This window comes from Micrasema longulum, unplaced genomic scaffold, assembly GCF_059751315.1.
Source record: "Micrasema longulum isolate JH-2025_06_02 unplaced genomic scaffold, ASM5975131v1 h1tg001047l, whole genome shotgun sequence".
Taxonomy (NCBI): Eukaryota; Metazoa; Arthropoda; class Insecta; order Trichoptera; family Brachycentridae; genus Micrasema; species Micrasema longulum.
The window spans coordinates 109,969-132,731 of record NW_028278235.1 but is presented as its reverse complement, the minus strand read 5'-3'; the positions used below and the strand labels follow the sequence as shown (position 1 = coordinate 132,731).

The window sequence follows — 22,763 nt, the reverse complement described above, 5'->3', positions numbered from 1 at the left end:
ATCAAGCTTTTGTGGATACTTTTGGTAAGATAACACATCTCATCAAAAAAATATCAGATTGTTGGAAACCAAATTTGAACAATTATGACAAACTAAAAAAACCTTTTTCTATGTATCGTATTATCACAGCTATGATTTTTTGAGTTTCGTAATTACTCCGTCTATGACTTTCACTGGTTGTCGTCAGTGAGTTGTCCAGATATTTAAAATGTAAACCCCCGTAAGTACGAAAACTCGATAAACATCCCGGAAACCAGAAATATATCAAAACACATCATTGATTGGTTATCCTAAACAGCTGTTCACTAGAACTTGTGACTATTATTTTTTTCATACATTTTTGGGAAACTACACCGTACAATTAAATGCAGTATTTTTTATATATTTTGTAACCAATTTCTCGTAGCACTGAACTTTCTCATTATGACACGTAAATAAACGTTTGTTTTAGCTGAAAATTCTATCCAGTCTTACATCAAGCCATATGTAACTGAACAAGATGGATCCTTACTGGAAAAACACGACAGTTTCTACCATACAACTAAAAGTCTCCTAACGTTATTCCAATTGATGGGGATCATGCCGATTATGAGAGTTGCACCTGGTATGAAATTATCAATAAATTGTAAATTATTTTAATACATTTTTTTTTTCATTTTAAAAAATAAATATTTGCGTTCTTATGATTTACCTAAATATTTCATTTTGAGGGCCATTTTCAACGAGTTTTAAATAACTCACCAGTAGAAAATGGGAATCAAGTTGGGGTAGAGTGGGATTCGAACCATAAACCTTTGGTCCGTGAGTCCGAGACACTAGCCACAGGACCACAACCCGATAATGATGATGTTTAATTTTGTTTTTTTTTCCTAGACATAAAATATTGGATTAAATGGTGAAACTTCTGTTATTTTTTTAAAATAAAAATCATAAAAATGCTTTAAAATAACAACAAATTTTAAATATACTTGTGTCACCATCATTATCAAATTCGTTTGGGAATCATAAACGATTTCGCCGAACAAATAGTAGAGAACGTCATTACAAGTAAAAAGTGAAGCGAGGATTTTGAAAATAATAATATTTTAAAATAAATAATAGCGTCTGATCGCACTATCTACCGGAAGATCGATAGACGCACAATTGACAGGCCGCTTGTTCGGTGGTTTATATGTTTTTCGTATGTTTTGGTTGCAAATTGCGTTATTAACACTTTTTATTATTATTTATTTTGTTTATTCAGAAAAAAAACAGCAATACAAAAAAATATACGCAACATTATAAAAAAACATAAAATAAAGCCAAATCAGTTTTCCACATAAATACAATTATAAAAATCCAGTTCAGTTAGATATTAATTCATAGAAGTGCACGTGTGGGAGTTTTTTGTGTGAGGATGCGTGTGTAAGTGAGTGGAGTGTGGTTTTGGTAGGTATGTGAATATGTGTGTGAGTGTATATGGGTGTGAGGGTGGGTTTATGGACAGGGTGAGTGTGTGTTTAATATGGGTGAATAGAAACATCTTAAATTTATAATGTAAAAACATATATATATTTTTTTATAAAGAATCATATTTTTTTTCAAAACATAGTTTTTTTAATTCTTGTTTTAAAAGTGAGTTTACTGAAGTCGAATATGTCTATGTTATTGAAAAATACATTATAGTTACGCGCCAAGTGAATCAGGGGGGAGTTCTGCCCATAGTTGGTGCGAACTGTATGTAGAACTGTCTTTACTCACCTTATACTGGGGGTCTTCTACCTTATTGTTTGAATTTTTCTCGCGATCAGTTTCGTGGGATGATGGGTTGAACAGGCCACTTGCACTAAAATTCATAGAACTCAAACTGGTAAAAAAATCGCGCTGCGAGGATCCGTTACAGTTACAAAATAGTTGGGAACTATTGCGATCGCTAAAATAACTTATCGCAATTGCGCGGCAATACAGGATCACATCTGCTTGCGGAGACTGTCTGTAGGTTCCATGTTGATGTGGAAAAAGGTATTGCCGCCCACGGTGAAGTAGTTACATTTTGAAAATTCTTGATGGAAGTTCATTTTCATTTATTATATAAATAAAAGACGAGTGATACTTTAATCCACAAATTTAGGAAATCCGGTGACCGGTTTCATCGCTTTCGCGACATCTTCGAGACTGGTATCTTTATTAAAGAGTTCAATGTGTTTATACAAAACAGAAGTAAGGATAGATAATTCAAATTTATATGAAAGTCAATTAAATAAAGTTATTTTTATCTTAAGGATCATTATAAATTTTTTTTTGGGTTAACTAATGAGTTGATATAATGCTATTTCAACGAGTTTAAGTATTTTATTTTTAGTGCCCCATCCTTTGTGAGTGTGATTTTTGTCAATTATGATTTCTGAAAAATAAAGTGGAAAAAGTAATTAGTAAAAATATATTACAATGGTTCAAGTAGTGGAGAATGCACGTGTGTTATCTGTTCATTGAGTAATTCTATGTCGGGTTTATTTTAATCTATTAATTTCGAGAATTTCAACAATTTTCTTACTTCTGTTTTGTATAAATACATTGAACTCCTTAATAAAGATACTAGTCTCGAAGATGTCGCAAAGGGGTGAAACCAGTCACTATTACTCGTCTTTTATTTACATAATAAATTAGTTATATTTTGATCAGAGTTTAAGACGTAAATTTAACCCTTCCGGACCTAAGGCTCCCCTTGGTAGCATATTTTTTAAATAACTTTTTTTTTAATCATCATATTGATTTCATTTTTTGCATAATCATATCCCATAATTAATAATGTATCAACATTATTTAAATGTTTTTCTGAAGGAATTCTTTCAATAATAATTCACATTTGTCTCTTCTTTCCCCCGTGCAAACTTAATAACTTTACAGTTTAATAATCTTTGATATCAATATATATTTGGTTAGTTAACAAGTGAGCTTTTTGCTACTTTGGCGCAAATTTCTAGCCATAATCACAAAAAAACGGATTTCGTGCTTTATATTTTACATGCATTCTCGCTCTCAACTCCACGCGTACCACCGCGCTAACACGTAGTGAGATTTTCTATCAGTGTTGTTCAATGTATAACAGAGAGAGCAGCGCAAAATAGCACAAAATGTATTAATTAAGCAGAAAATTTAACATATTATGAAAAAGTATTATAAACACTACCTATGACAATAATAACGCCAAGAAAAACTTTCTCATTTATTTACTTTTTTTATTAACCTACCTCATTATAAGTAACATCACCAATAAAATGTTGTAATCTGAAGTCAAATTACTCTTTATTGCTCGGTAAATAAATAATTTAATATTTTTTATTGACAGAGGAGCAAACAAGAAACAGGACAACGTTTAAATGGATTTCAACGGCAACATTCTGGGCTTATATCATTTGGAGTCTTGAGACCGTTCTAGTTGTGATGGGTAAGATAATTTTGTGATTTTTACTTTTAAAAATTCAAGAAAAGCTTTTCTTTTACTGCGATCTTACACGAATTTTAAATAGTATGTACTTATGTACACATTGCAACTCGGAAATAACAGCGGCACAGCTCAAAAAGTTATTTTTTACAGGAGAGCAGTTATGAATACAATACATGTCCGCACTATTAATAAACATTTATTCGCGAAAACAAGAGCCCGTTTTTGCCAGACAAATTTAATCGATTTAGGATTAGGACGATTATCTTTTGGAAAAGAAAAACACTGTCAATAGGAATAAGTTTTACTAAAGAATATCATGCGGAATCAAGAGTAGAATAGTTTCTCTATTAATTTTAGACGGTAAAACATACTTATACAAGATATTTATATACAAATGTTCATGTTACACTATACCATGTGCTAGATATCTCGCTTGTGACACCTAAAGGGTTAAAGTTCACTCACATTTACCATCTAATTTTAAGTGTTTTCAGAAATAACAATGGCATAATGACCATAGTACCACTATTATTTCTTGAATTTGAATAAACCATTATTTATTTATTTATTATTATAACTAACGGCCGTAGCCAATTTATACAAATTTAAATTTAAATACAAAGTTATATAATATAAAGAAAACATAGTTCATTGTTATGGTTAAACTCAGTAGAAGTAATGTAAAGTAAAAAAAATAATAAAAGATTTGTAGTGAGATAAGAGTAAAGTATAAAAGAAAAGTTTAAAAAAAGATATGCATTTTAGGTTTGTAAATATAGGCACACATTGTTAGGCACACAAATTCAGCAAAAATAAAAATAAATAGACATTTATATGAGTAAATTATACAAACAGACTGAATCTCCGATTCGTCGATTATTGTTGCAAAGTCAGAAGTACTTACTTTCTATGTGCATGAACCCATCTAGGTAGCAAGTATGACTGCTTGTATATATAATGTTTCAGGGGTCTCAAACTAATTATTTTATTTTTTCTATCTTCAAATTAAAGAAAATACATATTAAAAATCAAATAAAAATGTTGTATATAAAAATTAAAAACAGATAGTCTAAAGCTAGGGTTTCCTAGGACAGCGGTGCCCGTATCTTAACGGCCGTAGTGAACAGTGATGCGGTGGACAGCCGTCGTAACGGTGACTAGATAGTGGTTTCCTAGGAAAACGGTGTTGAAAACATCGTTAAAAAATAAAACCACTCTCTAGTCACCGTTACGAAGGCTGTCCACCGCATCACCGTTCACTACGGCCGTTAAGATACGGGCACCGCTGTCCCAGGAAACCCTAGCTTAACATTGGCATATATGCTATTAAGGCCAAATAAATATGTTTTAAAATTATGTCGTTAAGAGTCTTTGATGAATAGGTATTTGAACATTGTGCGAAAAAGACAACTGCACCTCGGACTGATTATGTCTAACTAAAATCGACAAAATCGACGTTTCGTTGTCCCGCTTTCCGTTCACCTCAAATCTGAACCGATTTGGTTGTTTTTTTTTTAGAATGAGTTTGAGAATTAAATTTTCTGTGTCGGTAAATTTTCCGTTTTAAAATTTTTTTTTTCATAATTATATACCGCACGTCCAAAAAAGGCAGATAAAACTGGGTGCTTTAGTAGGTTTTAAGGCGGTTCTAGATACTATAGGGAAGAGGTTTGTTTGAAGAAAAATCAGAACCTGTCTCCTCTTAATTGTGCAGATAGCAAATAATATATTCAAGAACATTCCTGCCTACTTAACTTAAAAAATAATTTTTCGACTTGTGCCATTATTATCACTCAGGTGCGACATACCTATACATAAATATTTGAAAAATAATTTTAATTAGTTTTAACAAATAATACATTAATATTTTACTAGATGCTTCTTTTTTAGTTGTGTACAGTCTATTCAAATCATTAATACCCTATGCTTTACTTGTGTGTAACAATAAGTTTTCATCTAGTGTGCCTACTAACACAAATGATGTTTGTATGGTTGCTTGGTTCACCGACAGGCACTAACACATTAATAAAGGATTATTAAACATTAGTTTATTATAAGTTTTAAATAATATTTATTTTTAAATATCGAAGTTAATGAATAAAGCAATAGTTTTGATTTAAGGTAATTTATACACAAATACGCTTATTTCTATTTTTAAATATCTTTAGCTTTTTTTATCTATTTTTTTCTATTGAATATGTCCTGTAACTTGAATTATAAAACTTTTATTTTATTGGTTGGTTGGAAGAAATTGCCATTTGGCAATAAGCCCGCCAATGTACAAATAACATTATGTACAAAAAGTGAAATAAATAAATAATAAAGTGCAAAAATGCATTCATCGGGTTGTGGTTCCGTGATTAGTGATACGGACTCGTGGATCAGAGATTTGAGGTTCAAACCCCACTCTAACCCAGCCTGATTTACATGTTTTAATTGTGAGTTGTTTACTTAGAGTAATAAAACGCCATCAGCTAATAGTCGCCCAAATGGACAAAAATCTTTCTATGATTATCAACTACGAAGTTAGCGACCAAAGGTCCGTGGTTCGAATCCCACTCTACCCCAACTCGATTCCATTTTCTAATAGTGATTTATTTACAACTCGTTGAAAATGGCCCTCAAAATTAAATATTTGGGTAAATCATAAGAACGCAAATATTTCTTTTTCCAAAAAAAAAAAAAAAGATTACAGCAGTACAACGGGCCGTATATACTCAAGTCGAGAATTGCAAGCGCAAATCTAAACTGTCGATTACACATTTGTTGTTAAACTAAAAACCAAACCAAAGTTTTGGAAAGCTTTTGTTCTATGCAATAGAGCAATAGGCTTTCTCTATTCGGAGTGAAATATTACTCTAAGGTTGTTAACAACTCGTTGAAAATGGCCACCAAAATTGAAATACTTGGGTAAATTATTAAAATGCTAATATTTATTTAAAAACAAAACAATAATGGTAATAATAAAAAATACTTTCATTTAGTTGAAATTACATAATATTTTTACAAATTCACAAACTTATTTTGACTTTTCTGCATAACTATTTCATATTTAATTTGTTTAAAAATATTTTTGTATTTTTAGTGGGCAGAGATCGTTTGGCCGTCTTTCTAAAAAGTTCCGATAAGCGTTTTGATGAAGTTGTTTATAACATAATCTTTCTCAGCATCCTCATTCCGCACTTTCTACTTCCGGTGGCCTCATGGCGGCACGGTCCGGAAGTTGCCATTTTCAAGAACATGTGGACTCATTACCAGGTTCAAGTATTTGTATAACAACCCTTACAGAAAAGCCATAAAAGCAAAATCGGGCTGTGGTCCCGTGGCTAGCGTTGTGAGCTCACGGATCAGATATCCGAGTTATTTACAATTGAGTAAATCATAAAAACTTCCTTTGAATTCCTGTGAAAAAAATCTTTCTCCCATTTTCTGATAATTTTCTGATAATTATATGAGGATATAAGAAGCAAACTTAGAAATATCCATTACTGAGATATATTTGTGTTAATTATATAAATTAAACACGAGTGATACTTTAATCCACAAATTTGGAATATCCAGTGACCGGTTTCATCGCTTTCGCGACATCTTCGAGACTGGTATCTTTATTAAAGAGTTAAATGTATTTATACAGAACAGAGGTAAGGATAGATAATTCAAAGTTATATGTAAGTAAATTCAATAAAGTTATTTTTATCTTAAGGATCATTATCAACAAATTTTCTTTGGGTTAACTAATGAATTGATATAATGCTATTTTAATGAGTTTAAGTATTTTATTTTATTTTTGGTGTCCCATCCTTCGTGAGTGTGGTTTTGGAACTTGTTGGGTTTGCAAGTAATCCCTCGGGTATTTTCATCCATTGCCTAGTCAATATGAGATATTATGTTATTATATATAGTCATACCGTATTAGGAGATCGCAGAAACGGTGCTTCTAATTTCCTAACTGCACCCATTGCTGTTTCTCAAATATTTTTCTGAGTCTATATTATTTCTCAACCTCAAGCTTGAAAGGTAAACACGTCAACCATTCCACGAGGCCGACTTATTTCATCTCAATTTCCCTTTTTAGACTTTTACCTGAGAGTATCCATCTCGTCGAAAACATTTGTCCATGGTTCTGGTTCTATTTAACATACAGAATGCTCGACACAGAATAAATGTTGCTAAATAAGTGATCTAATGAGGTTCTTATAATGATGACTATGTTGATTCTAATTGAATTTTATACTTTTTACAGTTGAAATATTTCAAAATAACAGGGGAGCCAATCGTCTTCCCAAACCTGTATGTGTTGACGTGGGGATTATGTTTCTTCTGCTGGGTCTTTAGCGCCATCATCATTGTATCACAGTACTACCTGCAACCTGACTTTGCACTTTGGCACACCTTCGCGTACTACCACATTGTGGCAATGCTCAATGGTTTCTGCTCACTCTGGTAAGACAAGATTGACCTAATGAAACTTAGCTGATATCAAGTAAGGGTTATTATTGAAAAATTAATAAACACCTTACTACAATGAACCTTTCTTAAACTTCTGGGTGTAGGTTCTGCAGTGTAGCTGATGAAACAACTGTGCACTTTTTATATAAATGTGATGGTTTATATCGCAAAAAAAGCCGTATCCTGTTAAACCTGAGGATGTGAAAGCACTCACTCGTTACCTAAGAGCCCATTATTTTAAGGACTTAGGCTTGAAAGGGGATATTTAGCAAGATGAAAACACTCGCTCTCCATTTAGCACCCGGGCTCTTTAAAGATCTAGGCTTGGAGGGCGAGAACTAACTTACGGGGACCCGTCACAATAGATCTACTCAGGTCACAGTGAAATCAGATGCGTATTTAGCACTGACCCCTACCCACAAGATGAATATTAAAGTGATATTTTATTTTTATTTTACTCAGATAACACACAATAGCATATTATTTTAAAATAATAATAGGTATGCATAGAAACTTAATTCTGATAGACCAGTTAGGTTTCCATATAAGTATTATAATACATGCTAAAGTTATGTGTGATTAGTTACAGTTAGAAAATACAAACTTATCTATCTTTGGTTGTTAGTTAATAATAATTTCTTTTAAGCAAAAAATTAATACTGGAAGTTTTTAAAAAACAATTTAAAATGACTAACAAAAAACATTGTTAACATTTTGCGCATAACAAAAAATATATTTAAAAAATATTAATGGTTGTTTTTTTTCAATGTTCCCCGCATAATTTATTTTTTTGTCAATTCGTATAATAAATAACTGTGCGATTGAAAAAACTGTCAAAGTTCAAATATGATTTGGTTTTCAAAATTATATTTTAAACTTTTTTACTGGAACACAATATTTAACAAGCTTTTTTAAATGGTATAAAAAATCATATCTTTAAATTGAACACATTTCAAACGCCCAATTCAGAGTTCAGAGCGACATCGGCCAATCAAAAGCCAGGTTAATTAACACTAGTCCGTAACATTAACATTAACATTAGCCCGGCGAATTAACATTAAGCCCAGCATACATTAACTGAATGAACCAATTTTCACGTGATAAATTTCAATGTCGATACTATTTATATGCAACATCCGTCCTCTCTATCTGATGTCAAGAAATTACTGTCAACTTAAAAATTATCTCATAGACCTCTAGCTAGTCACATAATCACATCTGCCTTACTCGTTTCCTCCTTCTATAGCTAAAACCTGGACAGTGGCCAAAACAGAAACTTATAAAATATGTAGGATGATTTTATAACATAGATGTTATGCTGGTTGGTTTAAAGCTGTCAAGCCTTATATCTTCTTTACAGGTATATAAACTGCAATGCCTTTGGCACTGCATCTAAGGGCCTTGCTCGCAATTTACACAAGGCTCTTCAGAGTGACCACCCCTCAAAGAAATTAGCAGAATACCGACATCTCTGGGTGGATCTTTCACATATGATGCAGCAACTTGGTTTGTTTCATGGTTATCAAAATCTAGCATAAATTCAAATAATCAAACAAATGATTGAATACATAGCATATTTAAATACACTCTCGGGCTTTAGATATGATTTGTATTGATGGTGTAATAATTTGTAGGCATAATGTAAAGAAATGATTTAGTTACAATATAAACAACTAACTTATTTTGTATCATTTTGCAAAGAATGTTTGTAAATTCCCAATAACTTTTTTAACAAAGTGTTGGCAAATTGAGCCATGCTAAAAAATTTAGAAAATGGCAGCCAAGAGTAGCTTGAAATTCCAAATATTACAAAAAAACTTGTGGGAAAATTTTATGGTAATAATTGTTATGTAATGTTTAAATTGAAAAAAAAAATAGTTCACACGGTGAACACTTTTGATTTATTTTTCTTATTATTTCTAAAAAACACACAAGTTTACTCGTACAATTAATTTGTAAAAGACTTTATCCCAACATTAACATTTCCTACAACTCTTTGTAAAGATACTTTATGTTTATGAAAAGCCTATTGAAAATATTTCTCTCAAATATCCAAATTAGGGAATTCTTCGAAATCCTTTTTTACTTCTAATTCCAAGAAAATATTTACGCAGGGCGAGCTTATTCCAACATGTACGGAATCTACTGTTTGGTCATTTTCTTCACCACAATAGTATCCCTGTATGGATCACTGTCGGAGATTCTGGAACATGGACTGAGTTACAAAGAAATAGGATTGTTTGTACTTGGAGGTTACTGTATGGGACTACTTTTTATAATATGCAATGAAGCTTACCACGCCTCTGTAAAGGTACTATGTTTGGACACAAACCTCTATTATAGCCATAAATATAGTATTTTATAAATAAAGTGTACTAAGTATTTTAAATTATAACTTATAAAAAACTGTAAGTTTTAATAATGATTGCGTACAATTTATAATTGCGTCAACTAATGAATTGATAAATTTTATTCAACCTATCAATTTCCATTTCTTTTTTTTTAGAAACTTTTTTTTTTTCATATTACGAAATTTTCATACACAATAACTCAATTTTTCCATTTCATGTAAATGAAAAGGAAAAAATATATTTAGGTAACATAATATCCTTCTTAAATTGATTATTTATTTTTCTTAACATATTTGCGTAAGACTGATCATCTTACCTTCATGTAGCAAAAATGATCATGATACACTGCGATTAGTGTACCAATTCAGTGCTCTATGCACCATTAGTTATGGAAAGGTAATGATGATGATGATGAACATATTTACATCGTTCTCCGTTGTTAATTGTTTAATTTTTTTGTTGTTTTATGCAGGTTTACCCATGAGCAGTCATAAAGCATTTGTGTGATATTTATTTTGTTATTATTGATTTTTTTATTATTATTATATTGTTGGGATCATAGAACAATGATGGATGTGCAAAAAATGCAACATTGACTTTCTTTTATGTTTGATATTGCAAAAGTTATATAAATGCTTTCCTCCTGGTTTGAAAAAAAATATATGTATATTACTAACCCAAGCATCAAATGGTACACTTTTGTAATTATCAAGTTGTAACACATAGTATCAAAAAAAAATTCAACCGCTCTCAAGTAAATTTGAAAAAAATCCCATGCGTCGTTGTTCTACGATCTCGACGATATTATGAAATATTTTTTGTAGAAAATTAATTTAGGAGTCCTCGTTAGGAAAACTTGTTATATGTGCCGATTATATATTAATACCCGTATGCAGAGACAAACCTTAAGGTGAGGAAAGTACATTCTAATCTCATATGCAGAGAAATACCCGAAGGTGAAGACAATAGAATGTTCTTTCCTCACCTTAAGTTTTGTCTCTGCATACACGAGTATAAGTGCTTTTTTGATATTTCCGGTATTTTTAGAATGAATAGTTTTTTCATATGTTTAGTGTCATATAAAAAATGGTACACATGATTAAAATCCTTTTTTCGTTATAGGTGGGCTTGGAGTTTCAGGAAAGGCTTCTAAATGTCAACTTATCCGTAGTTGACCACAGTACTCAGAGAGAAGTTGAAATGTTCCTAGTTGCCATTTCTAAAAATCCGCCAATCATGAACCTCGATGGTTACACCAATATAAACAGAGAGCTGTTTACAACGGTAAATAATTGTTCTTTACTTACTTTTCAATCAATTTACCCATATTCGAAATGTTTATAATACAGAGTTCACGTGTTTTTTCCAGAATATTTCCTTTATTGCAACATATCTGGTTGTCTTGATGCAATTCAAGTTGACTTTATTAAGACAAAGTGGAAAAGGCAACAAAACTTTTGTTGCTGATAATTTGACAGAGAAACACTGAAAAGGCTCGGGCAACCTTGTTTCCACAATATTCATTATATATTGTCAACTAAATAAGTATTCAATCACCTTTTCTCATGAAGTACTTTTATATCCATTCAAAGAGTTTCTGTGAAAATAAAAGACGTACTTTTTTAATATTTTACAATGACCACAGCCTAATATTCAGTGGACTATCAATGTAACGTCACATAATATACATTACATATACTTGTAGATGGGGGGGGGGGGGGGTTATAGGTTGTGGGATGTGTGCGGATTACATAAATAGAACATACATATATGTACTTTCATGTATATAACAGATTTTTTTCAAGAGGAAAAATAAACTACAAAAACAGTTTGTTCCTTGCAAGCATAAAACATTTCATTTTTAAAATACTATACATAGATCCAAATGGAATTGTTTTTGACATACCAATAGTTAAATAGATACAGAAGGGAGAAACCAAAGCGGTATTAAAATTCTAAATATCTATTAGGCTATAAATACCTAGATGTACAAATCGTCGTGATCGTAGAACAAAGACAGATTTGCGAAAAATGAGACATTGACTTTCTTTTATACCTGATCTTGAAAACGTTTTACAGATGCTTTATATTTCAGATTTAAAAAAATATATATAAGTAATCCAAGTATCAAAGGATATACTTTTGTACTTAGTTATGACGTAGTGTCGAAAAAAAAAAACCGCTCTCATATAAAGTTGATGAAAATCACATGCGTCTTTGTTCTACAATCATGACGATCTGTTGTATACAAGCTTGTTTTCTATGAATACTTATATCTAAATATATATTTACCGCTCTGAAAACAATGTATTATTGAAATGAAAAAAAAATATTATAAAGAAATAATAGATTATTGAAAATATAATATACCTAGATTATATATTGTATTTTTATGTTAGAACAAATAGAAAATAAGATACTCTATCCTGAATCTATCTGAACTCTAGACTGGTGGAGGATGAATGAAGGAAAGTAGGAGCGGAAAATTCCATTTGATTTGATGAAGAGAAATAGAGAGCAAAAAAAGACAAAATGTCTATTCTGTTATTCTGAATCAAGCATGTTAGTTCTCTTCTATGCCTATTATATGGAGTGTTAAATATATCAAGACCACTAAAATTCTTATCAAACACAGCACAGAACACTTAGGTATGGGATAAGCATTATAGCTAAAATTCTAATAATAATGCTAATAGAAGCAAAAAATAATAAATGTTTAGAAAATATATGCGGGGTTTTCATCACCATTCCCCTTTCCGCACCCAGTAATGACCAGAGCATATTGATCAGCTGTTGCATGAAAGTGAGGTAAGCTTCAGGTGCCAGTCCAGGAACAATGAAATATAACAGTTTAAACAGCCTTTAAAATCAATATTTCACATCCACTCTGCCCGGAATCGAGCCCAGTACCTAAGAATGGTAGGCCAACGCACCAACCTCTACACAACGAGGCGGACTTATCTCCATTCGATTTGTTCATTCGAGTCGAAAACACTTCTGATTCGAGGCTTCTGATTTTATTTCACATACAGAGCTATATTCTTCACCTGCCTGGACACAGAAAGCAGATTTTTAGGTCAGCGTTTCCCGACCGCTGGTGCGTTGAGTATTTCTACCAGCCCGCAGAAATACATGTCGCCCATTTAAAAATTCCTGTACTAAAAAAAGGCATTGGTTATTTCTATGCCTGTTATAATATAATATTAAAAATCAATTAACAAGTGTCTATACCAGCATTATCGGTCTGCTGATTTAAATAATTTTAAAAAGGGGCAAAAGAGAACAATTTTAATTGAACCAAATACAATATTGATTTTTCAAAAGTGAAACATCTTCAACAATGTTTTAAGTATGTCCAAATGTTTGCAGACAGGCTGGATTTCCTCCCTAGGGAATTATTTAGATCTAAATTTGTTGCAACAGAGAGGGAAAACATATTTGAGAAGGGAAAATGGAAGTCTAGGCATTTACAGGGCTTATAATCCGTCATTGGCTGATTTAAGCGGCCACTTTACACACTGTATAACATTCACCATTCTGCCCATGTTTAAACACTTACATTTTCTTAACTTTTCCATCTGTTGACTTTTGTGAAGAATTTTATTTATTTAACTTTTTGTACATAATGTTATTTGTACATTGGCGGGCTTATTGCCAAATGGCAATTTCTTCCAACCAACCAATAAAATAAAAGTTTTATTTTTATAATTCAAGTTACAGAACATATTCAATAGAAAAAAAAGATTAAAAATTTAAAGATATATAAAAATAGAAATAAACGTATTTGTTTATAAATTACCTTAAATCGAAACTATTACTCAATGGGAAAAAGGAAAAAAGAGGAAAGAGGAAAGAGGAAAAGGGAAAGGAGGAGAGATTAAGGAAGAGAAAGGAGATGTTTCTTCAGACGTGATTTAAACAGAGATAATGTAGTAACATCTTTGATGGTGGTGAATGTTCTCTCTCTGTTGTAGCAAATTTAGATAAAACCTCTTGATATTTAAAAAAAAAACAAGTAATGCATGCTGCTGTATTATATTTATTGTGTTCATGACAAAGGTTATTATGGATAATATATGCAGAATTAAGTATTGATATGACACACATTTATTTATTTGAATAACAGATTGGAATCAACAACCTTGAAAGCAATCCGAATACATTTATAAATTACATCCATGAACATTATTTATACAGGTAAAGATTTTGGTTTAAAAAGCAATAATAAAATTATATCATGGGGTAATTACTAGCGGTGAAATGGATAGTGGTTTGGCTGAATACCGTATATTCAGCAAGCCCCTAAACGGATAGCCAGATAACTGGTTCATTGTCTCCGACTTGTCGCGGTGTGTTTAATGGATCCAAAATGTTTTTATACAAAAAAAAACAATTTTTCAAATAATGAGGGTTGTCAAACACAAACGCAGTCGATATCAATAAATCAATTTACTGGCGTTTATTTCATATATTTTTCACTGTTTAATGAATATCAGAGATCCACGCAACTATTTAAGGGCTAAGCAACACAGACCATTTGTTCTTCCTGAATGCAGGACAAATTTACCATTGTTAATGCCTGCGGGGAGAATGATTGAACTGTTGCCTACCGAGAGAGGTAGATTATTTTCATGCTGGGATTACCAGATTTAGATCCTTCCTCTCTAACTACGTATCATAATGTGTATTAGTGGCTTATTCGTCTTTGTTTACTATTGTTTTTATGGACTGTATCGACGGTCCCTATGTATACTATCGAATCAGCATTTTACGAGGTTTACAGGAGAGCAAAAACAAAGCTCGATCATTTTTTAAGTACCTATCAGATACTGTATAATTGCCAAACATGAGTCTATTGATATACAGTAGGCACATGCTTGGCAATTCTACAGTAGCTGATGGGTTCGTAATAAAATATTAAGCTATGTTTACAGTGGCGATTTTACAGGTGAGGCAACTGAGGCTCTGCCTCACCAGAAAAATTATACTCCACACGTTTACAATGAGGTGCATTGATGAAAAGGCTTTAACATAAAAATATATTAACGTAAAAACAACCCTGTTCCCTTGTCCAAAATATTGTTTTTTGGAACGCACGGACAATGCACACGGCATCTTCAGTCTATTCATTTAGTCGCAGTCCTTCAGACAATACGTGCTGCAAGCAAAAATCATATTTATTTGAATGCACATAAGGTTGAATTTAGAGTACATTAATATCGGTTAGGCGGAAAGTAAGAGCCTCGAGCGAGTTTTGACCTTGGGGGAATGTTTTGACCATAATTCATTCAAACGATGAGTCTGATTTTTATAGCACTTCATTGATGAAGTAAGAGGAAGGGGGCGGAGTAGTTATATCATCGCTACAAATTTAATCGCTCCCGTGCATTTTGGCATTAAGTTTGTATGTATCTAGTAATGAATAACTTCGTAGTTTTATCAAATTTCAAAAAGACATACCCACGCTTATTCTTAATACCATTTATTTTATTACTATCACCACTATCACCACTATCGGTAACCAATATTGAGTTTTAAAGTCTTAACAGTATTGGGGTATAAAATATATTGTAGCCTCACTATAAATTTAGTACAACTGCCACTGTTTAAGCATACACATGCTTTCCTATAAACCTCACAAAATGCAGATTCGATAGTATATGTAGGGACCGTCGATATGCTGGACCTTAATTACCTATTGTGTTTTTTTTTTACCATGTTTTTTAAATTACCTAATCATATTACGTACATTGCAATTGGCAATAGTGCTGTATGCACTCGTCGGATGCGGGGATTATTAACTGACTGAATAATTTAATGAAAAAATGTTTTCTTACGCTCGGTAAAAAATTAGAGCATAAGTTTCTGGAAAATGCATGAAAAAATGTATAAATACATGTTTAAAAAAAAAATAACTACATACTTTGAAACGTCACAGGTTCGTGTGAACACCGTGTTTAGAATAGCCGATCAATTATGTGTAATGTTTAACGTGTTTTGAAAGGTACGGGGTTCTCTTTTTCAATATCAAAAAAAAAACAGACTTGAAAACTTAAAAAAATAATAGCGATGATAATACGATACATAAAAATAAAATTATTATTATTTTGGCTTAGTTGGATAGTCTATTAACAAATAAATACAAAATTTAAACAATCAATGACTTTCTCGTTAGTCAGAAATAATCCTAATTGTTTAACAGCGAAAAATTGATTTTTTGAGGGAAACAACGCACTTAAAAAAAATATAATAATATGCTACAAGCCGCTGATTTTTTTTATAAACATTAATAATACATACAAAGACTGTGGTACATCTGTCACCAGCTTTATTATTATTCAATTTCATATTAACAATCGCTAAATAAAAACAATGCAAAAAATAAGACCTTTGGAAACAGCGCAACATTTGGCCCATAGAAACAATATGATAATTTGACATTTGGTAATGTCTTGACTATTTACACTCATGTACGTAATCATTAAATAGAAGTAAAATAAATTGAAACAAATTTTAAGGTCCCGAAGACATTATTCTTTGTAAAAGAATGAAGAATCTTTATCATGGAATAAATTGTGAATGAATATAATATATTCTATGCTTCGGAACAATGTCATTGTAAATTAATGAGTATGGGAAGAAAGAGAGATCGGCTACAGTAAATTTACAAATAAAACAATGTTGCAATATTTATTCATAATTAAACCAAATAAAACAATAAAATTTAACAATCAGTGCCTACATGCAAAACTAGAGATAGAAAGAAAATAAGACTACCAGTAAGGAGAAAAACAGTCTGAAAACACTTTCGACAAGGGTTTAAAATTGAACAATGAGCCCCGGGAAACAAAAAAAAATAACCTTAAAACATTTCAAATTATGTAAAAAAAAAAATTACGTTCTCAACGAATTTAGATAGTATATTTATAATCCATTTAATTTTTTTAAATATCTTTATGAACTTACTTAATAAGCTAGCACACTCGACCATACCCAATATAGTGTTATGGCAATATGCTGTATCTGGAAAAAGTCAGTTCTGAGATAAATGACTTAAGTTTTTTAGACATTCTGTTATATTACTCGCAAGCTAACAGTAAGAATAATTTAAAATTTGGTGAGAAGTTAGGTCAACACTTCATTCAAAACAAATAAAGAAATAAAAAATGTATTTTAAATTTTTAGTAAAATTCATGAGTTTTTTGTCAATTCCTTAGGAAGTAACAACAATAAAAAAAATAGAAGTTCATATGATGTAACTCGGCGATTGGTATGAGGCACTTCAGCCCTATGGGAAATTGAATACAAAAAATGGTTTCTTGCGCGTGGTAAAAATAAGAGCATTAAATTGTGCAGCAAAGTTTCTTAAAAATGTAAGAAAAACATATTAATAAAAAAAAAAATATGACTACTTTGAATGACGTCACTAGTACATATAAATCAACCAAGGATAAGAGAGTTGTCAAAGGACCAATTGGCAGAACTGAGTGAGAAGCGGAAGAGAACTCAAGACGTCACACGCAGAGTAATTTCCGAAAAACAAAACGTAAAAGAATCATGGGGCTGATAATACAATTAAAATTATAAAAATAATTCATTGTTTTATTTTTGGCTTAGTTTAAATAGTCTATAAAAAAAAGACACTTCCTCGTTGATTGAGCGTTGTTAAGCTAAAATGCTGTATCTATAGATACAGTGTATTGCCATAATACAGGAGTATAGAGCGATAAAGTGGTTTTATTATTTATAGTAATAAAACTTAATTTCAATACTCACCACTTTGGTGTTTGTTAGCTGGATATGCAGTTATACATTTATAAAATGGGGCCTCGAGACGGGCATGCATTTGCCTATTTGGTACCCCACCGTTATTCCAATATAAAAAAAACTTACTTATAAAAAAAAGCATAAATAACATATTTATAATAATATTGTGGAGTAGTAGGCTTATGATTAACCAAATCTTCATGTGTTAGGTTATCTCCCCAATTGTTTTCTTCACACTGTTGGCATTTGTGATGACTAAAGGACACAAATGCTCACAAATTTTGTATAAAATAAAACAAAATACATCTCACACATTTCAAATCTGAAAAAATTACTGAAATAATTGAACAGTATGTAGAATGGTTTAACCTTTTTTAATCAGACTTTTATTTTAAAAAAAAACTAAAATACCATAAATTTACATCAAAATGATATTTTCTATACACTTCTTATAATGAAATAAATATATACTAAAACAATAATGGTTTTTACCATTGTTGCAATCCCAGTTTTGATAAAATTTAGATGATGAATTGAACAATTCCAACATTTAGAACTGCAAATTGACTTAATTACAATAATTATTAAATCAAATCGAAAAGATGCATCCATTATGCAAAATTTTGTAAAATATTGTAAATCTTTAGTAAAATATTATGACAAACATATGGACGTACTAAAATACTATTAAATATATAAATATATTAGGCATAAAACATTAACATTCTTAGCATATCAGTTCGATAATACAATACATTTCATACGACTTTATCAAATAAATAATAAATAAGTTTGTATTTTATTAACACGTTCGTGGTACACGTGGCTACAGTTCTCAAAATCATTTATCTTTAGGAAATGGAGAGTCCAAAAGACATTGGTAGTGATAAGACAGTTATAGCTTACGTCAAACTGAAGTAATTATATGATAGAAGATATTGAGTCCCTATAAAAAACAGTCAACAACAAAAGTGTCTCAGTAAGTTAGTCAAATACGATTCACTTCAAACCACCAACTGTCCAATCGGAAGTGAAATATTCAAAAAATCAAGAAAGTTATATGTGTCCATACAAGTGGATCTTATGAGAAAAAAGTGTCAGCGAACGTTATTAAAAAAAATATATATTCAAGGTTATATTATATGAGCACCTACAGCAAAAACAGAAAAACTTGTGAATACAAAAACACTGAATTAAATTATGTTTTGCATGATATAAAAATTAACATAAAACCTACAGAATACAAACATGTTTGATCTAACAGTGGGAATGATTAAAATGGGTCTTTTTGTGACAGAATTATTTTGAAAATGTACACTTTTTTAGATTAATGACAAAGTAATTTATTCAGCCTTTTTGTTAGTGTTTTTCTCCCGACGGCACTTAAGCACGATAGACTGAAATTGCATTTGGAAGATCACAAATACCAGTCTCATGGGGCCCATAATTAGAGCTTGAAATAGAGCTGGAAGGAATCCATTGTAAGCTGTAATACACAAGTAACCCAGTAGATGGTTTTCAAAACCAAACAGTGAAGTATGCTTGCATGCCTGAAACAATAGGTATTATGTAATAAGGGGATTTAAATTGAAAATTGAGAAAATAAAATAGAAATCACGATTGACACTCCCTGCTTTCACTTATATAATAACATAAGAATTTGTTTATTCTCCCACCAGTCTGACTATATCGGTCACGATGAAACCCGGTCAGTGGTGAAGATTATAACTAAAAATGGAATGAAACTAAATAGCTTTAGTATTTTTATTACTATACTTAAAATGCAGTTCCACCAAGAAATGTCAGTAGAGAAACTCAATCCTTCTTCTTCTTCTTTTTCTGCCACTACAGGAGGTTGGAGACCATCATTCTGAATTCATCACGATTCTGGGCCAGTCTAGTCGGCGCTGCTGCATCCGGCACACCGAACCACTGTCTAAGATTTCTGAGCCATGATGCTCTTAACAGTCCTATCCCCGCCTGCCCTGTATCTTTCCTTCCATAAGTTGGCGAAGGGCATACATTTTACTGCGGAATATATAACCAAAGCATGAGGCTTTTCCACTTTTGACAATGGTTAGTAACCTCTCTTTGTTCATGATGCTTAAAACCGCTTCATCGGAGACACGATCAGTCCATGAGATTCGAACAATTCTTCTGCACAACCAAAGTTCAAAGCTCTCAATTTTGTTTATCGCTAAGACTTTGAGAGCCCAATCCTCTACTCCATACATCAACTCTGTCAATACATAGGTTTTTTTTTGCTCTCCATCTTGTGCTTAGTCTCAGATCTTAATTAATGGCGAGCTACCTTCAAAAAAGAAGCCAATACGTCTCCTACGGTCTATTCCGTGTATCTTTACTATCTTGGGTATCCCGCATAAAAAACTCTATTTTTTTGCTCCAAACCAATTACTAGAATCTGCTATGAACATCAAATGTTAAGGATCTGGGCGTTAGATTTGTGAGCACCCTGACATTTCATGATCACACAGAGACAATTAGTGGTAAAGCATTGAAGATGTTAGGATTCGTTCTGCGTACGGCCAGGGTTTTTGAAAATACCCGCATACTGAAACCTCTTTACAGCTCTAGCAGAAGCTCTATCGTCCCCAATTCTACCTTAATCCCAAAAAAACTTCAAAACCAAAAGATCTAGATGACACAGAAAGATGCAGCACAGCATCTACAAGTTACAAATTGGAAAACGGCAGCCGAGGACAGGCGGAGTTGAAGGAAGCCAAACCTCAATTCGGGCTCTAGCGCCATCGAACAAGCAGAAGACACAAACATAATATTATATGTTTTTTTTTATTACTTTACAATACGCCTACAGGAATTATTGAGCAAAGGTAATAAAACGTATATGTTTTTCAACTTACCAAAGAATCATCTAACAACTTCTTAGCGATATCTTTTGGTCGAGCCAAACCGCCAGACTTTGATATCAACTTAGTCTCCAAAGGTTTTGTTATTTCTTCAATCTCAAATCCAGGAGTATCCGTATCAGGGGGGTAGCACAAGGTCACAGATACTCCAGTATTTACAACTTCAGTCTGAAGGCATTCCCCGAGGCCCCTTACTGCCCATTTTCCGCCAGAGTAAGGCCCCATCCCAAAGATACCTGAGAAATAAATAAACACGAAATTCAAGTGTCTTGCAAAAGGTATTTATTTATTAAGGGTGTGATTTTTACACTTAACTTAAGTAAGTATAACAGTGAACAAGCATTGAACAAATCTTACCAGTTAATGCTGCCATGCTAGAAACTAGAACTATTATTCCTTCATCTCGTGACTTCATGGATCCTAATATTGCCTTCGTCGGATAAGCTGAGCCGAAATAATTGAGATCTACCATAAGTTTTATATCTTCAGCGCTCAAATCCTCCATTCTACCGCAGATAGACCTTCCGGCGCTATTGACAAGCATGTATATAGGGCCGACATTTTCTTCCAAGGCAGTAAATTCTCTCTCGATAGTACTGTAATCTTTGGTCACATCCAAGGAGACGTATTGAACCTTCTGTTTCTGACGATCCTTGCAACATTTGATCACTTCAGAGACCGTTTTTTCCAAGTTTCCAACATTTCTGCTGATGACAGTTACGTGGGCACCGAGTTCGGCGGCTTGTAGAGCAACCTCTTTTCCTATGCCACTCGAACCACCAGTAATGACAATGTGCTTTCCCTCCAAATCTTTACGCTTTGATCCGTGCAAATGTCGTTTTATTAGGTATACGATGAAAAGCGTCATAAACATGCCAATACTGAGTGACAGCATTTTAATTATCAAAATTCACCGCTTACAAGTCCGTTATTATAAGAAACAACTCGCTTAAACCAGGTATGAGATGTAACGAACGGTCACATGTAGCGAAATGAAATTACGGATAAATAATTACGTATGCAATCCTCATGCAGTGAAAAATATGACGCCGGAGCGAAATTATAAATTTGACAACAAATTGACAGTTTCTTTTGAAGTTTTTCTGACCAGAGACTACGGCTCACAGAGTAGGAACAAAATCAATTATATTTTCATAGACAAATGTGAAAGAAAATTTTGTATGGGTCGCTTTACAGCTGATCAGCCAGTTGCACAGTAAACCGGCACCTCCTGCTTGAATTTTAAATATTGCTAATTTAATATTTTTTGCAAAGCCAGTAAATAAATTCTCACTTGAGCTGCAATTGAATATTTGAAAGGATTTTCATTGGCTAATTATTATTTTACACCAAACTGCTTTAATGTCACATTCAATAGACTTTTGTAGGTCGTATTGTAAAATCGTACTAATAAATATTACTCTCGTACATTTAACCAAGCATGATATACGAAAAATGTGCTTTTTATATTACTGCATTAAACTAGAGTGCAAGTGGAAAAAACGTATCGGAATAATGTTAATACGCTTGAATATTGTGAATCAAAGGATATCAAAGGAAATTATGAAAAATCGTAGTCAAAACTTCACTACGCGGTTTCTCATTGATTGTGAACGCATTTTGATGATTAAATAATATTTAAAAACCAACGAAAAATGCCTAATAGCGCTACTTTTATAACTGGGTCTCGTATAATTTTTACATATTTTTTTTAATTCTAATTATATTTCGTACGTTAAAAATTAATGAAAAAATGTTTTTTTAAATCTTCGTTAGAAACTTTTTGGAAAAATTGGTATTTATCAAATTTGCTACACTAAGTATGCGATAATTACACTCATAGAAATGTAAGACACAAAAAATATCTAAAAACATATGTTT

The 22,763-nt window shown here is 32.1% G+C and overlaps 2 protein-coding genes across 2 annotated transcripts; one reads left to right on the top strand and one right to left on the bottom strand.

The window, feature by feature from the left end:
- The first annotated feature begins 555 nt into the window (after positions 1-555).
- On the top strand, positions 556-11,716 carry Gr21a (Gustatory receptor 21a). The gene is made up of 8 exons (XM_088232972.1): positions 556-604; positions 3,329-3,427; positions 6,513-6,685; positions 7,671-7,870; positions 9,237-9,382; positions 9,991-10,187; positions 11,350-11,511; positions 11,597-11,716. The coding sequence occupies exons 1-8, from the start codon at positions 571-573 to the stop codon at positions 11,714-11,716; spliced, it is 1,131 nt and encodes a 376-aa protein (XP_088089098.1). The 5' UTR covers positions 556-570.
- A 7,563-nt stretch (positions 11,717-19,279) lies between these two features.
- Kdsr (3-ketodihydrosphingosine reductase) lies at positions 19,280-22,000 on the bottom strand. The gene is made up of 3 exons (XM_088232969.1): positions 21,240-22,000; positions 20,877-21,118; positions 19,280-19,544 (listed from the first exon to the last, which is right to left on the bottom strand). Exons 1-3 carry the CDS (start codon positions 21,775-21,777, stop codon positions 19,338-19,340), a joined length of 987 nt encoding a protein of 328 aa, XP_088089095.1. The 5' UTR covers positions 21,778-22,000; the 3' UTR covers positions 19,280-19,337.
- Between the last annotated feature and the right edge of the window lie 763 nt (positions 22,001-22,763).